General features: G+C 40.0%; 1 protein-coding gene across 1 annotated transcript in view; it reads right to left on the bottom strand.

Moving 5' to 3' along the window:
- Nucleotides 1-14788, bottom strand: part of PDGFC (platelet derived growth factor C) — a 122450-nt gene extending 107662 nt beyond the window's left edge. The window contains exon 1 of the mRNA XM_036382963.2: nucleotides 14423-14788. Within this exon, the coding sequence (XP_036238856.1) occupies nucleotides 14423-14540 (118 nt within the window). The 5' untranslated portion in view covers nucleotides 14541-14788. The remainder of the gene's footprint in view (nucleotides 1-14422) is intronic.
- Nucleotides 14789-17045: the final 2257 nt, after the last annotated feature.

A 17045-nucleotide genomic window follows, 5' to 3' on the forward strand; every position in this document is an offset into this window, starting at 1 on the left:
TACAGCTTGAAAAGTTTATATTTAAATTGCATATGAATACAATTGTTGGAGGTGGCATCTTTATCATTAGATAACCCTCTGAAGAGAGATCACGGTGGTAAAATTCTAAAGTAAATTATGAAAAAGCTATGAAAAGAAAACAGAATTATTCATAACCTCAGAAATTAACAACACAGAAATACTTTACCTTAAAAAAGACAAGTAACTATCTGAAGCTATTTAGAGAGTTATTTTCTGGAAATCCTTTTGAATGTAATATTGCTTATTTGAACTGGTATTTGTAAATAGAGGTCTGATGGAGTAGGGAAAATATTGCACCTTGAACCAATGTACCAGATACTCTATCAATAAATGAATAAAATTCAGAGAAGCTGAATTACATGCAGAAGGCTTCAGTTGTGGAGCTGAAGAAAATTTAAGAGCAGGAAAAACTTTGAGAACAAGGGTACCCACCTTAAAAACAAAACACAGACCTTTCATTTTCAGAGAATGAAAGTAGTTTCTTTGAATTAGATCTTGTTTGCTTACAGACATTCTTAAAATCTGTATAGTATTACTACTTTTGCCTTGCTACTGTCACTACTTTTTAAACACAGAATTGATGGAACTGCAAAAGATAACATCTTAGTAGCATCTCCTCCTCTACTGAAGAGAAAGCATTTATTCCCATTACCTGGCTAAAAACCATCAATATCTTTCATGGAAAAGATCTAGAGAAAAATTATTTACCAGACATAGTATTTTAGTGGGTGCCCTTTTTTTTTAAACCATCTTTCTTATGGTGCTTCTCTACTGTATGCTACCAAAAGTAGCAGTAACATAAACATCTTGGTCCTTTGAGCAAACGATCCCATTGTGTTTATGGGCATTCTTTGTTATCAAGTCATCTTGAACAGAAGAACTGATGACTTTTTGTTTTGTTCAGTCTTCAGGAACTGCACCCCAGAGAACTCCAGCAGGATGCAAGATCTTTCCTTCTAGCCCCTTCTAACTGTGACAAAACAGATGCCAGCTGAGCACTCAATACCCAATGCCCACCATTATAATTCTTATTTCTGCTAAAGGTGGTTCCAGAGGCTCCAGGTCTGTTCACAGGCAGAGAAATTACCAAAGCTCCTCTTCCTGCTGTTTTCCCCATCCATATATAAATACACATTTCTGATCAAAATGTTTTTGCCCGGTGCAAGATGCTGACCTTTCTAATCAAAAGAGAACCCTCTCACCACTGTCTGGTTTGCACACTTTTCCTTAGGGCTCAGTTTATTTTAATAAAACTTCCAAAACACACACATCCACAAATACAAAAAAAAAAAAAAATCCAGAAGAAGGGAAGCCTTGGATGCAATTTTATTTATTCTCAGAAACATTTCAGGCATTATGAAATCATTTGTTTAAAAAAGTGTCAGGAATAACAAAAAAAAAAAAAAAAGGTTGCAGTGAATCTATATTGGCACCAAGGTACCACTGAGCAGTTTGTTACATTCTATCCTCTGGCTTTCAGGATCAAGTTCCCTGTAGCAGCATAAGCACATGCCAGAAAAGTAAATATTACCTACATGTTTAAAGCACCACCACCATACCCACCCTATGTTTTGGGGAACAGTCCATTAAAAAGAGCTGCCTTTAATGCTGAGGACAAACCAAGCCAGTATATTGCAGTGTTTATCAACTGATCACTGTCTTTGCTGTTTACAGCTTCATGTCCTATACCAGTAAAAAATCTTCCAAACTCCCCTTTTAAATACCTCTACCTGATGGAAGAATCAGGTGATAACAATCTAGAAGTATCAAACAGGTTCCTTATGCACAACAGGATGAAAAAAATAATTAACCTCATTCAGTAATCATCAAAGAAGAGCTACTATGCTGGAGCCCTTTTGTTCATTCTTCTACTACAGAAAGGAAAAAAAGATACAGAGAAAAACAATTTCCATTCAGTGTTGTCCCAGCATCTTGGTTTCTTCTCTTGTTAACTTTCATTACAGACTTCTTTCACAGTTTTGTCTTTACCTCTCGACATATACCATTTCCTTATGCTTTGAGGCACTTGATGTTGTTCAACTATTCTGCAAACTGCAAAATAGAGCATTTCTCCCTCGCCACAGAGGCAGAAGCATGGGTTTTTTTTTTTTACAGTTTTTATCAAATTTTTAACGAGAGCACCGATATTCATATCTGTCCATTAGCATTTTACTGTAATGGAGTTGAGTTCCTGTTGTTCAGCATAGAGCTTGGATTAGCTTACTGAGTATAAGAGAGCTATAAAAGAAAGTAAAACTTAAAATATGAAAGCATGACTAGCTTTTATCTTTCTAATACTATTTTACATAAATAAACTTTATTACACTTTAACCATTATTAGTTGGGATTTTTTTCAGATAAGAAGTAATTCATATGCAGTAAATGATTTTTATAGCTAGACAGGCACAGCCACCATAGCAAACATGAACACAATTGCTGAGTTTTATTTTGCATTTAATGGACACAATCAAAAATCTGAAAAAGAAGTCATCAAGATGTTTCCCTTTTCCAGGCTTTGAATTAAAGACAAGGTCTTGATCTTGCAAACTTGCATCACATAATTTTTTCATTCTAACTAGATCAAATCACTTCCCAACTTCAATGGAATTCCTCATTCAAGGTCAAGCTGTTTTGTGTATCTTAGGGAACAACTCCACAATACATCTTTGCATCTTTTACATCTATCCAATCCAAATACTGTCAGTGGGGAAGTTCAGGTATTAGAGTTAGTCAGCTGGTAACACACTATTTATATAAAAAATAATATATACATAATAAATTACTAGTAGATATAATAGCATACTTTATAGCAATTAGCAACTTTAGAACTGCTTTTATGTTAAGGATTTGACTAAAGCAGGGACAGAAATTAGTATTTTTGATAACAGCTTACTTTTATTTAAGTGTGTTACAAGCTATATTTTAGAGTATACTTTGAGTTTGAAAGTAGTGAATATCCAGCAAAACAATGGAAAGGAAAAATGTAACTGAGAAAAACCAGCTACCTCTGAAAATGATTATATTTTAGTTGACTCCGAAGTCTTAAATCAGCCAAGGGATTGCAGTAGAGACAGCAATAAAAAAATTGTTTTTAATAAATTAGTTTAATAATAATTAATAAATACATGATCATGCACTTGAAAAATTAAAATAAAAACCACTAAAAAAGCCAGACAAAAAAACTCCTACCTATTAAAAAGTTCTTTTTGAAGATCCTAGAGTAGGGCTAAGGAATCAGGACTGAGAAACCAATAGCCCTTACATTCTGTACTCAGTAGCAACATGTGGGTACACACAAATTCCAAAACCAGATGCTGTGAACCCTCTGCAGCCACACATTATCCCTCTGTGGAGCAGAGGCTCAATGTGCAGCTTGGCTGGGGCTGATGATACACATGTTCAACAGCCACTATTGCCTGGAATTAAATTATTTTAAGAACAGTTGACATGCAGAAGAACAGAGAAGATTCCATTCTTCCCAAACCCAAAACCATGAAAATAAAATGTAAATATTTTCATGTTACCCAGCATTAGTTGATCTCCATGTAAACATAAAAGATTACTATTTAAACTCTACATCATTTATTGAATGTTTTAGGACCTATTAACACACTGATAGCCCACCTTAAATTCATTCAAAATACTTTTAGCTCCAATATTCATCATTGCTTGCCCAAGCCAACTTAAAACAAGAGGTTCTCGGATTCTTGCTTTCTTTCAAACTACAGAGTTTTCATTTCATTTCTTTTAATTATGTTGAAAGCAATAACAATTTGGAAACATTTCACTGCTACTTCATTGGGTATTACCCCTACACCAACCTCCACGCGCATCTTGACAAATGAGGCCCATCAGAGTTTTGTAAGATTCTTGCTGATAAGGCAGGCACATGCTTTAGAAACATGCTTATCTTTCTACTTGACAACCATACAAAACCATCTTTATCCCCACAAGCAATATGAAAATTTTGCAAATCGGGTAGGTATTTAAGCAACAGAGCTCTCTTTACTGTCATACTCTGCAGAGGTGTGGCATTCTTGAGGTGTTAGGTAATATCAAAGACAATCTCAGTAGTCTCTCTCCAAATGAAAATTATCGAACTCAAACTCTATGCCAGAACTACACACATACCAGTTCTTGCAGGTACGGAGAACAGGTATGGAATAAAGATTCTCAAGGAAGAAACAAAAGGAAAAAAAAAAGGCTGTTCTCACATCTTATGCTAATTTTTATAAAGGCTCTTTGGCAGATAGGTAAGGATTGCTGAAAGATCAAATGTCACAAATTCAATCTCCATTTCAAAAGGAACTCAAGGCTGCATTAGCACTATGGGCAAGTACTTTGGGACTTCTCATAAGTACTCATACAGCAAGTACTGTGAGAAATATAGTGAGTGCTTAGCAGAAATTTTTAGAGTATTTAAAGTTTTAGACTCCATTCTGCCTATAAAAAAATGCAATGCACCTTGGGCCTGGGATTTTTGAATGACACAAAGAAAGCAAGGCCATCAAGAGTCTTTAGCCATATTTTAAAACAATAGGCAAGGTCAAATCCAGCTGTTTAATGTCCTTTTATAGAGATCATGTTTGTTTTGGAGCCATTACTTGTTAGCTGCCAGTTAAGAGGTTTTACCTCCCTTTCAGATCCATTATACTTTCACAAGCAACAGAAATGTTGGTAGGTATGAACCTCCCTGTGTAACAACAGACCAACTAAGTAGTAAGACTAAGTAGATGGAAGCCTTAAAATAGTAAGATATTTACTTTTGAAACACGAATTGTCAATAATATACATATAAACCTTTTACACTTGACACTGTCTGATGCAACATTAATTCAAATCACTTTCTGAAGGACTTCTTCAAATGCTGCATAACCACACATACACATTTTCCAGGTAAGAACTGTTAGTGTCACAGGTACATTATCAAGCACAAAAGAGATACATCAACAGTTCATTATTACAACTGTACATACACAAAGGGAACTTCACCCACGTACAGTTAATTACTACTAACTCCAGACTTGTGCTTAGCAAAATTATTTTCTTTCTGAAATGATCTGCAGATTTGAGTGCATGAAGAGTTATGAAAGGTAACTGAAGTTGCTTTGGGAGTCAGAGAGCAAGCTCATCTCATGAGAAGCACCCCATAGTAGCTTGCACCAATATCCCTCCCTCAAATGTGAGAAAATAGTCCATCCTTAGGCTTGTATTTATATCAAAACAAATAAATGACCCACAGAATGCATCTTCAATTGTAGTTATCACATTTTCACTCCTCTCCAACAAGTGATAAAATCAGAAGGGCCTTGTGAGGTGACACACCATGGATAAGATATTCAGTGCTTCAATGAGATACGACACACGTTTCTGTGACTAACACAGCTTAGCTTGGATCACAGTCACTGCTGTTCTGGGCAAACCTATTTATACTGACAGAGCAGAGAGCCAAAATGGTTGCTTTGTAATTAGTTCAGGCATGTTTGAATCCAGAAGGGATACTCTTTTAGTTGATTTTCCCTGGGAATACTACAAAGTTCCACTACAGCTTCACAGCGTAACCATGAAGATTAAGAAAAGCTCCCCATTCACCTAGAAAAAATAACAAATCACAGTACTGAATTGTTCTCCTACATCTTGGCTTTACTCTGAATGCACTGAAATGTTTGAAAACACTTTTTCTGAAAATTTGTCATCTGCAGTGTCAAAGGCATTCCTGACAGAAAAAGAAAATCTTGTTGAGGGCAAAATTCAGTCAAGATGACTGTAAAAACCTAATCCACACCTTTGAATTTGGACTGAATATCCATCACTTAAACATCTTGTAAATGACCCAATTTGTTTACATGGCTCTGTAGCTTTTTATGACTTTTCCATAAAGAAGTTATTACATCCATTCCTTTTATTTTGTTTTAGAGCATTTGAATGAGCCCCAGAACCACAAGCAAGTAAAACAGATTCTCTGCAGATGGAAGTGGCCTCATATAACTCTCCACTACCGGTGGAATAGTTAGAATAACACCTCCAGTTTGGAAATGCCATACCTTCACACACAGCAAAAGAATTTCCTGCGCCATATGTCTTTTTTAATGTTTAACTATTGCATAAAATGAGTGCTGGTTTCCTTGTCAATCCAAGGAGGAACTCAGAGCCCCTAGGACTGATGCTTTGGATTGTTTGGAACAAGGGTGAGCACAGCTGGGTGGTTACACAGAGAATTACACTGGGGGAGAAAAAGTAATGAAATAGAAAATATAATCAAACTTAGATATTCCAGCTGCTATCATACAATAGCTCATCCAATGAAGCTCCCTAGATAGCAGTTTAGTAAACGACTGGGCAACTGAGTTTTGTGAAAAAGATTAACTAAAGATAACAACTGAAACAAGTGATACTGTGCATTTATTCAAAGTACCTCTTCCAGCAAGGTCACTTTCCCACTTCATGTGCTTCTAAACAAATAATGCTGAAACGAGGCCTGGAGAAATTAGGAGCTACAGATTGACAGGGAAGGTGTGCTAAGAGAATCTCCAAAATAATTTTTCCAGTGTAAACTACTTTTCAAATGTGACACTCCCTAGTATTTTACACCCACAGAAACTTACAACTTTGCTGATATGTGCCAAGCTGAATAATGGTTTGAAGATGTAGAATATTGAAACTATGAAAAGGGCACCACTCTTTTACCTTTCACTGTTTGAACCTAGTTTGAAACCCATTTATCAGATTACAGGACCAATTCCCTAATTAACTGCAGCATTTAACTCCTTGCCCCCCCACCCACCTTCTTACATGATTTATTGCCAATTCATAATAAGAATACTATAGCAGCAGCAATGTAAAAATGAATTAACTGTACAGAAAACACAAGCAGCATTGTTTCCTCTTCCCAAGACAACCTTTGCTTTTTCTGAGACAGACAGATTAAGGTTCCAAGAAAAGCCAGATATGGGTGATAAGGAATCCAGTAGCCAAAATTATCACTGGCTCTGCCAGATATGTGCTGAAACTAGGAAGACCTCCCCTGCTTTCCTTTAGTAGTACTGTTGTATCCAGGAAACATATTAGCATAGGTACCCAATCAACAGCACTGCTCATCTAGGAACACCAAGCCCTAAAAAATTAAAACCAAAGATTTTTCATTTGAGTCATAATGCATGACCAAAGGAATGCCCCGGCCCGCCTGCCTTTAGCAAGCTTTATTCAGGATCAGTGGTACCCTCCAGTTCATGGGGAGAAATCAGCACAACAGTGATCAAACTAAGCCATGCCTGCATGCTGTTTTAATGCAGTTAATAACCAGCTTTAACTAATTCAATGAGAAATTTCAGTGTTTTGGGCTTTTAGGGAGGTAGGAACAGAAGTGACCTTCAGCCTAGAAGAATCTCCTTAAAACACCCATGTTTATAATGATACCTTGAATGAATTTACCACAAAATGGCAAGTTTAATGAATAATTTATGAGGATTAATTCACTAAAAGGCACATTGCCGAAGGAAAAAAAGAAGATGTTATTGATTATTCCCTTGTAAATCTCATTCTCAGTAGTACAAAAGGAGACCACTTCATGGAAAATAACCTTTGAAAATTTTCTTATTTTGTTTCTCTTTCTGCCTGTACTGTATTAAAGGGAGTTTTATTGATATCCTCTTTCCCCAGCTCCAAACACCTGCATGTAAAAATGGCAGAAAGAAAATAAAATTCCGAAAACAAAAGCAGCAACCATCACTGTGAAGGTCCTCACTGCAGAGTTAACCTGCATAGTCTTAAATTGGCTGAGAGAATGAGAATAATAATCCAGTGGCTCAAAGAGACTTAGCTAAACAGCTGAGGAGTTCTTTTAACATCAGCTGCAGCCAGCTCACATGAGGGTCTGGTCAGCAAAGGTGAGAGCACGTTGCCATGGCTTGGGGGTGGCAGACACTCACAGCACTTGTGGCAAGAAGCCAAGCAGGCTCTGAGCCCAGGGCAAACATGAGGTCATGCCTATGCAGGGAGAACACCAAAGTCCAACACTGAGGGCATGCTCAGCAAAGATGGAATAGCTGGAAGAAAACTAATTAAGATCAGAAAAAAAACAGCACTTGCAAACCCTAATGCAGAAGGCTTGCAGGAGATTGAGGAATTAGCTGGGCTTTCTCCTTTGTTTATACTAGTTTTTTAATAGTTCTTATACTCTGTGTGTAAGACTTTCTCCCAGAGCATCCAGAGTACTGCCTTTTGTCACCCAGCCAAACAACTGCTATGGAAACTGAATAAGTCATGGAAATGTAGTGAATTATTATTGTACACGTGCTTTGTAAAGATGAGGTATCTTCACACACAAGAAGACTGCTTAGTATGCTGTAGAATCATTAAAATAAACACAAATAGCCCAATGTAACACTGAAGATTTCTTTGAAAAGTCTCAGTAGAATGATGTCAAAAAGAGGTGATCAGAAGACAGATGAATCCTAAGGCTAGGACGTCTATGGACAGAGTCAGGAACAAATTTTCCAGGCATTGTCACCTTAAAATAACATCCTACAGTCTAAGAAAGTCCCTTCAAAACACCAGTTGATATTTTAGCTTCACAATAACACATTATGAATTTTCACTTACCTACTTAAATAAAAGCATTTCACATTCAAACACAAGCTGAAAAAGTTCTTCCCAAAAGGGAATGACAGGGCTGAGAAAGTCTTAACATGCAATTCATTTCTCAGAAACTCTGAAATAACAAAGCACTCATACAGACACTTAAGTACCACTAAAATAACTATGTTTCTATGTGTAAGCTCTGTTTCCTTTCTGTTCCAGTAACTTTTTCTAAATCACACTGGTTTCTACTAAAAGACTACATCTGTACAGGCCAATTCTTAAGACGCTTACACACCAAGAAGTGTATTTCCCATGGCGTGCTCTTTGGGACTAAAAAGCAAAGGCAGGGCTCTCTCTCAAAGCTAAGAGCTATCTACAAAGCAATTGAAGAGGCTCATTTCCCAATAAGGGAAGTGGGCTTGCTCAGCACATCCTCTTTCTAGTAACCAGGAACTGCCAGACATAGCAAAAACCAAAAGCAGCAACCACCCAACAGAGACAGAAACCCCCAAAACCGCTGCTATAATTCACAACCCCTGCTGTATGATGTAAACCAGTACTTTGCTATTACATGTCAACTATGTAAATATTAAGACTCAAAGGGTCTGGAAAAAGCTCTAAGATCTAAAAGACATTATGTTTATGGGAAGACAAAGTTGAACATAAGCTCTTTGGCAATACAGCTGTCCCCTACTCAAGGTATGCCTCGTGTTTCTTCTCCATTATAAAACTCTGACTGACAGACAAACTAAAAAGCCCCCAAACAACATGACAAAGCTTTGAAGTCCAATCTACAAACTTAATAAGAACTAGTTAATGCAAAAATAAGATTTTACACTAAATTCCATTCAAGAATTTAATTAAATTTATTTATTAACACTAAATTTATTTAACACTATTTAACACTAAATTCCATTCCAGCCCTAAAGAAATATATGGACAGGTTGGAATGACTACATATTTGAGACAAGGAGTAAAAAGTCTGTGCTTTTAAAACCCTTATTTTACCTAACAGTAGAAACTGAGAGAAGCAACAGGCCTAAGGAGAAGTCCCAAGCATCACTCTGCTGAATGGGAAACAATATGCCAGAAGTCAACTACAAACACAAAAAAAACCGTTTTAAAAACTTTCTTCCTCTGCAATTTGTTGTTGTGTTGAACAGCTTCTCTAATTTGCCACAATCTTCTGCTTAAAGTCACAAGAGGATGTGCTGTAACTCATTACTTTCCAGGAAAACATTTCAAAACAAGCCTTGGACTAGGCAGAAATAGCTTTGACTTGAAAAAAATTGCATCACTATCAAGCTTCCCTTTAGATGACACATAGAATAATAGATGATATCTATTATTCATCCTTATCTTCTCAAAACTATGATATCTATTATTCTTCCTTATCTTCTCAAAACTAAGACAATTTTTGCCAGCCAGCAGTAGTCAATAGGCTGTGCTGGCACTCTTCACTTCAACATGAGCCAGTGGAAATGGCATCAAACCATGACAAAGCATCTTCTGTTATAAGAGAAAATTTTGCAGTCAAATTCTATTTCTGCTTTCAAGCAAAAGGCAATACAGCTGTTACCTGGATATCCAAGTGATGCAGCACATTGAATCCTTACACTCCTGTCTGTAAGGATTCAATGTGCTGCATCACTTGGACATCCAGACATTTTCCTGATGTTCAGCCCAAGTTAAAGGAACTTAATCAGAATCCCTTTTTTGTGATGCTGTCCCCCTCCCTGGATTAACTGGGAGCTCTCTTTGGACACAGACAAATCAGGGAATCCTCTCTGTGCTTCAGAGTAGGTGTGGCAGGCCACACACACATCGAGGTGATGAGAAAATCTTCCTCTGGCACTTCAGCTACTCACTCAGTTCCAGCTGCATCCACCAACTTTTCCCAAGGATGGCCTTGGGAAATATGCAAGTTTCAAACTCTGTCTCAAGGACACACTTTTGGGTTTGGTTTTTTTAAGCTACATGAATCTTTCCCATTTCAGAAGATTTAAGAAATAGATTATGAAGTGTTCAGTCCGTGAAACTTATTATTAGAGGTTTCCATTCATGTGAAGGAAGAAGAAAACCAACTTAATTCCTTTTGAGATCTGTGAAAAGACAGATCATGACTGACACATTACCTGTGCTGCAGAATTTGCAGACATGAAGTGCTTCAGTTTTCTAAGATGTACTTCATCAACTCTGTTTACTGCAGTTCATTCATACTTGAAACTGACTGCAGGAAAATCAGTCCTGGTGAGTTTCTAACCGACCTCAGGTTCTCGGCCTGCTGAAGTCATTCGGTACCACACTTGAAATGTACACACCACATAAACCGTACACATTATTGCTTATGGCATCCAACAGTAGTTTTTACATTATTTTCTACAGATACATTCATATTTCTCATCGAAAACATAACAGCTGATAGCTTAGCAAAATTACTTTAAACATTTATTGCACCTTGTTCTAAGGCAGCCAAGAAAATAGATTCTCCTGCCATCTCATGTTGTAATCAAATCCAGATTAAGCTAATAACATCACATAAGCAGGTGCACTCAAGACTAACAGGGTTAAGTCACTAGAATTAAGTCATTCACAGTACTCAACCTACCAACAGCCCCCTCAGACATTTCTGAAGCTACAGAAACACCATTAAATACTATGTCAAAAGTAGATAGAAATGAAGAAACTAGATGTTTACCATCCAATTAATCAAATTCAATATAAGACATTCAGTTTTGTGATTTAAAAGAAACTGAGCATTCAAGTTTTCTTGATTCTTTGCTTCAATCTGGAAAATTTGTAATAAATACCTCAAAGAGCCATAAGAGAAACGATAAAGCCACCTAAGTATGAAAAACACTTCAAAGAACAATCTGACAAAGAATTGTAGAAATGAAATCCACCCAGATAAACGGGACCCCTCACTACATGCACCATTTACTACTACTTTACTTTCCAGAAAACTGTTGCATAAACTTCTTTTATCCTCCAGATGATTATTTACTCAGTGGAATAAAATAAAAACATTAAATATAAATAAGAGTTTTTCACAGGAATCACATAAAATCCCTTGCTGTCAGGCAGAGTTACAAATAAAACCTGTTAAAAGAAAATCTCACTATAACAGAGGGCAGGCAAATAAAAACATGGAGGTAGTTTTTAGTGGTTTCAAATGGAGCTACACTGGCCCCACAACAACCAACACAGTGAATTTCCAGGAGGTACCAGCAAAACACTGTGTTCTAAAATATTTAATTTACAATTGCAAAAAAATATTTATACTAGGAAATTGCTTCCCAAAATAATATTCACTATGCAGCAAAACCAAGAGAGCTTCTTATGCAAACCATTAGTAAATGAGTCAAATTGCAATTTTGAAGTTAATATAATTCAGCTATTAAATAAGTAAATATTAGTTAATCCTTAAGCACATGCTTCATCCTTTGAAACACAAGTAGTCCCACTGAATTAATAACTGGTCACAGGCATCTTCAGCATCACCTTGAAGCAATAGCTATAGCACCCTTGTGTGCAGCTGAGTAACACTGTAATCCATTCCACTGCAAAACTTCTTGGCCACTTAGCAGTTTTACAAGTTGAGGACAGATTTTTATTTGTAGACTGTGTGGGTAAAAAAATCTCCCTTTCTCCTGACCAGAGATTATTTGGCACATGAACAGCAATATCTCATTCTCATACTCCAGGGAGTTTTAACCTGCCTCTAGCTAAAAGCTATACAATCTTTAGATTGCAGCAGAGTGTAAAAATCACTCTAATTAAATCAAGTAAGAACTGGTTGGACTAGTGTTACTGATCCCCCAAATAATTAAAATCAGTTAAAAAAAGTCAGAGGTTGGTACTTAGCTATACCTAAACTTGTGCTAATTTTTTTTAAGTTTTGCAATTCAACAACTGTAAAGCAAACTTAAAGTAAGCTACAAGAGGAATCTGGACAGTTCTGAGTATAAACTACTACATAATACAGTTTCAGGACACTTTTTTTTTTTAAATAAAATTTCCCCTGGCTTTGCAGTTGTTCTAAGACCTAGTGAGTGTATCTTAGAGCATGCCAAATTTCATTGCAAATCAGTTGAAGCCTGACTTAAGGCGCTGCATTTCTGATATATGTAAACAGAATCTAGCTTGCACTGTCACATATACTTACACCTATTTACACCACTTTTGCTTCCGTGCTGTGTGATCTACTTTTTACACTGTTGTGCTCCCATTGTTGCACCCTGGAGGCCTTTCAGGGCCCAGCTGCGTTATCCTGGAATCCTGGAACAAACCTTTTAGAGGAGACTGACAGCATAGCAGGTTTCTTGCCAGTCCTGACAAAGTTAAAGCAAAGCAATGACAATACTCTGAGTGTTGATAAGCTCCATATGCACACCATGCAAATTTAAGAGAAGGCAGCATAACAGCACGAGACATTGGTATATAATTGCCAAGCCCATTTTGTCACAAACTGGTGCCCTAAAGCCTCTAAACAACAGGTAGGATAGGAAGGGGTAGAAAGTAAGTGATTTCTCACACAGAGCAGATAATTTCCTGTACTGTGCACCAAGTCTGATTGGTTTCCTGTCAGAATAGCCCGGTCTCTAAGTCTTTTGATCACTTTCCTCTGCCCCTTCACAGTTGCTCTGATTAGAGATTGAGCCCCACACTGCTCTTTGATCAGCAGCTCCGGCAGTCTGCAGGTGCCATATATCATCACATTAACAGGCCACAGCAGTATTAATCTCCCCCTTTTAAATTTGTTAGTGCACTGCATATTCTACCCACTCAAAGAACACTCGCAGAGGTCTCTGAAACTTTCCTTCTAGTAGAAGATATAGCATAGAATACTTTTATCTGGGGAGTCCCAAGTTCAAAGTTGAGAGAATTGAATTAGCCTTGAATCTGCATTTCTGCTTTATTTCATTACAGTTCAGAGAGTTTTGAGAGCTCCCAGCTTGGCCTTTTGTGTTGGTTTGTGCCCAGGGAGAAAGCTTGTTCTAGCTGACATGCTAAGTACTAAATTTTTCAAACACACCGCCCCCCACCCCGTACATTAAACACCAGGGTTTCCACGAATGTATGCAAACAGCCTTAATTTCAGATATTCTCCAGTAAGTGTGGTTTCATGCAGTATATAACGTTACAGTTTGTAAAGTATTCTTTAAAATGACTTCATAATAGCAGATCAAGAGGAAAGGCGCTTAAAAATCTGAATAATGTAAATCATATGGAGTTCAGAGGCTAAGCAAATTACACACCCCGAAGCTGCCCTTGCTGTATGAAAGGAGTCTTTCTCCAGCTCTGCGCAGCCCCAGCCCAGGGGAACTTGCATTTGAGAGTTTTCTAAACATTTCAGGTACACTTGAAAGTTGAAAGTAATTCTCATTTCCTATGCAGGATTAGCTCGTTTCCAGCCCGTACAAAACACCACTCATTCACGCACAGACACAAACACCCACCCCCCGAGAGCGAAGCATTTGGGGTACAAAGGTGCGCGGGTCGTTGCTGGGTTTAGCTTGCTGTTTTTCAGTTTGTTTGGTTTTTTAGCAGGGCGAGGCGGTGGACGGGAAGGGGACACGTTTTGCACCTCAAGCACCGCAGAAGAGGGAGCCGCCGGGCTCCCCCCGCGGCCGCCGAGCCGCTGCCCTTTCACCCGGAGCCGGCGGGCAGAGCCGCGCTGCCCCCGCGCCCACCGCCCCGAGGGGGAGAGAATGCGGGAGGAGAGGAGCCGAGCGGGGTGCTCCGCTCCGCTCCGCGCCGGCCGGGCGCCCGCCCCCGCCCTGCCCCGGGCTGCGCAGCGGCGGGCGCTGCGGCTCCTTACCGTTCTGCTCCTTGGCGCCGGAGAAGGCGAACTTGCTGCTGAGATCGGACTCGGCGACGGCCCCCTGCCTCCGGCCGGCCAGGGCAGATGTCAGCAGGAGCAGCCCGAGGAGGAGCATTGGGCCGGCGGGGCGAGGGGCTCCGGCACAGCAGGCACTGGCGGCGCGGCACCGAGGCCCGGGCGTCTCTCAGCAGCGCCCGGCGCGGGCTGCGCCGCTGGGGAGAAGGCAGCACTGAGCCTGCTCTGGCAGCGGAGAATTGCAGGGTAGTTTCCACATAATCCCATCCAAAACTTTTTCCTAGAGCCCTTTTCTGTGTCTCCAGGTTTTGTTTTCCTTTGGCTTTTTTTCCCCCCTCTCTCTTAAAAAGAAAAAAAAAAAAAAAAAAAGAAAAAAAAGGATCAAAGGAAAATCTGGACCCAGACCAACTTCCCAAGGACTAAACAATCCGTGGCCGCGGCGGGCGGGGGTCGGCGGAGCCGGGGCCGGTGCGGGGCCGGCGCGGAGGAGCGCGCACCTGTCAGCCGGCAGCGGGGGCGGGCGGGGGGCGGGCAGCCCGCGCTCTCGCACCAGCGCTGCCCTCTTCGCCCGCAGCTCGGCACCAGCGCTGCCAGCCCGGGCCCTGCCTGCCGGCTCCCCCTCCCTCTCTCTCTCCCTCCCACGCCCGCCGTCCCATCACGGCGAGGGCGGCACCTGGCGCGGCCGTTTACGCCCCGGGAAGTTGTCGGTGGGAAGAAGGAGGCCGGCGGGCGGCCCCCGCCGCTGCCCCCTCTGCAGCGGCCAAGTGGCGGCGCAACAGGTGCTGGGGAGGGAACCGGGGGAAGGGGGGCTCCCCCTGCCCCGTGTGCCCCACCAAGGGGGCTCCCTCCGCCGTCCCCCCAGCAGGACCCGAGGTCACCACCGCGGTCCGGACTCAGTTTGTGTGTTTGGCAATCAGGGCGAGATGCTGACTTACCCGTATCTGTTCACTGGGATGTTATTATGGTAATTGGGTTTGTGCTTGAAAACTTGGTGCTTGGTTAAACATTTCGTCTAAAGGATGCCCTTGGTAGTGGGAACTAAAACACTGAGAAGGGGTTTTTAAAAGTCTCTGAATACTTTTTTTTTTTTTTCTTTGCTTGTTTGGGTTTGTTTGTTCTGGGTTTTTTGTACTAGAAGTTGTTTTGGTTACCCTGAACTGGGACATCTAACAGTTACATAAGCAGATGGAAACATAGGTTCAACTCTTTGTAACTGTCCCTGGCTTGTTGCACTGCCTTGTGGTACTGCAACAAGCCAGGGACAGTTACAAAGTAAAGTAACTGTAGTAAAGCAGATAGGATTGGGTTCCTTTTTGCTGTTTGACCAGAAACCAGAAGTGAGATTATGTCAGGGAGTATTCCCTATTAATGTTGGTGAGGACTAAAAGGACTGATGATGTTCAGCACCCATATACATCTTTGCTAGAGATGGCATTTCTAGTTTGCTACAGGACTGGAAATGTGGCTATGTGGCGGGTCAGGGTAACAACACTGAATGCTAACTGGATATCAGGAGGGCAAAATAAATAATTTAAACAAATCCTTTTTTTTATTGAGAAGTTTTGGAAGAGTTTCTTAAATTTTTTACTTCAGCCCCCATAGTTCTAAGGTTGTTTTGGGGATGAATGGGGGACCTATACAGCCATATATTTATTTTTGGGGGGGCTATATAACCATGATATGCTCAAGACATACAAGAGAGAAACTGAGTCTGCATTGCCAGAATCTCAAGCACACACTACATAAATTTCTTATCCTTTGACCCAGCTCTTTCCATTATATAACTGAGCTGATTCCTTGCCTCAGCCAAAGTAACCCTTGAGACAGTGATAAACAACCCCTCTGTTCCTAATAAGTGACATATTTCCAGTAGCAACTGAAAGCTGTCCAGCCAAGCTGGGCTGTCTTCTGAGCAGCAGACTTGGAGCATACCGTAAATAGCAACCCTTCACTTACAGAGCGTGAAGACAGAAATGTACTGCACAAAGCAGACTGTGCAGTTACTTTTATTATTGTTATCCTTATAATTTTTTTGGCTTCACTGTTGTTATTTTAAAATGGAAATAAAAATAACATGTCCAACTTTCTAGGTCTCCTACCCTGATGATTACAAGCAGTGTCTTGGGTTTTTTTAAATTGAATAAATGAAGTATTACACTGTAGCTTAACCTTCATTGCCTGAGGATTTTGTGGGATTCTTTTTGTATTTTGGAGTACTGATGGCAAGTTCACTCTGAAAAACATGGACCTAATGTCTTATGTTGTGTACATGAAAAATAAACTATCCATTGAAAAATCTAGGCTGCATCAGACCAGGGTTTCTGGAGGTGCTGGAGCATGCCCAGAGAAGGGCAGTGGAGCTGGGGAAGGATCTGGCACACAACCCTTATGAGGAGTGGCTGAGAGATGTAGGGTTGTTTGGCCTGGAAAAAAGGAAGCTCGGGGGAAAGACTCTATTGCACTCTTCAGCTGCTTGAAAAGGAGGCTATAACAGGGTAGGGATTGGTCTCTTCTCCCAAGTCCCAACAGGACAAGGTGAAACAGCATCAAGTTAGGTCGGGGGACGTTTAGATTGGATATTAGGAAAAACCTCTTCACAGAAAGG

Source organism: Molothrus ater, chromosome 4 (genome assembly GCF_012460135.2).
Source record: "Molothrus ater isolate BHLD 08-10-18 breed brown headed cowbird chromosome 4, BPBGC_Mater_1.1, whole genome shotgun sequence".
Classification (NCBI taxonomy): domain Eukaryota; kingdom Metazoa; phylum Chordata; class Aves; order Passeriformes; family Icteridae; genus Molothrus; species Molothrus ater.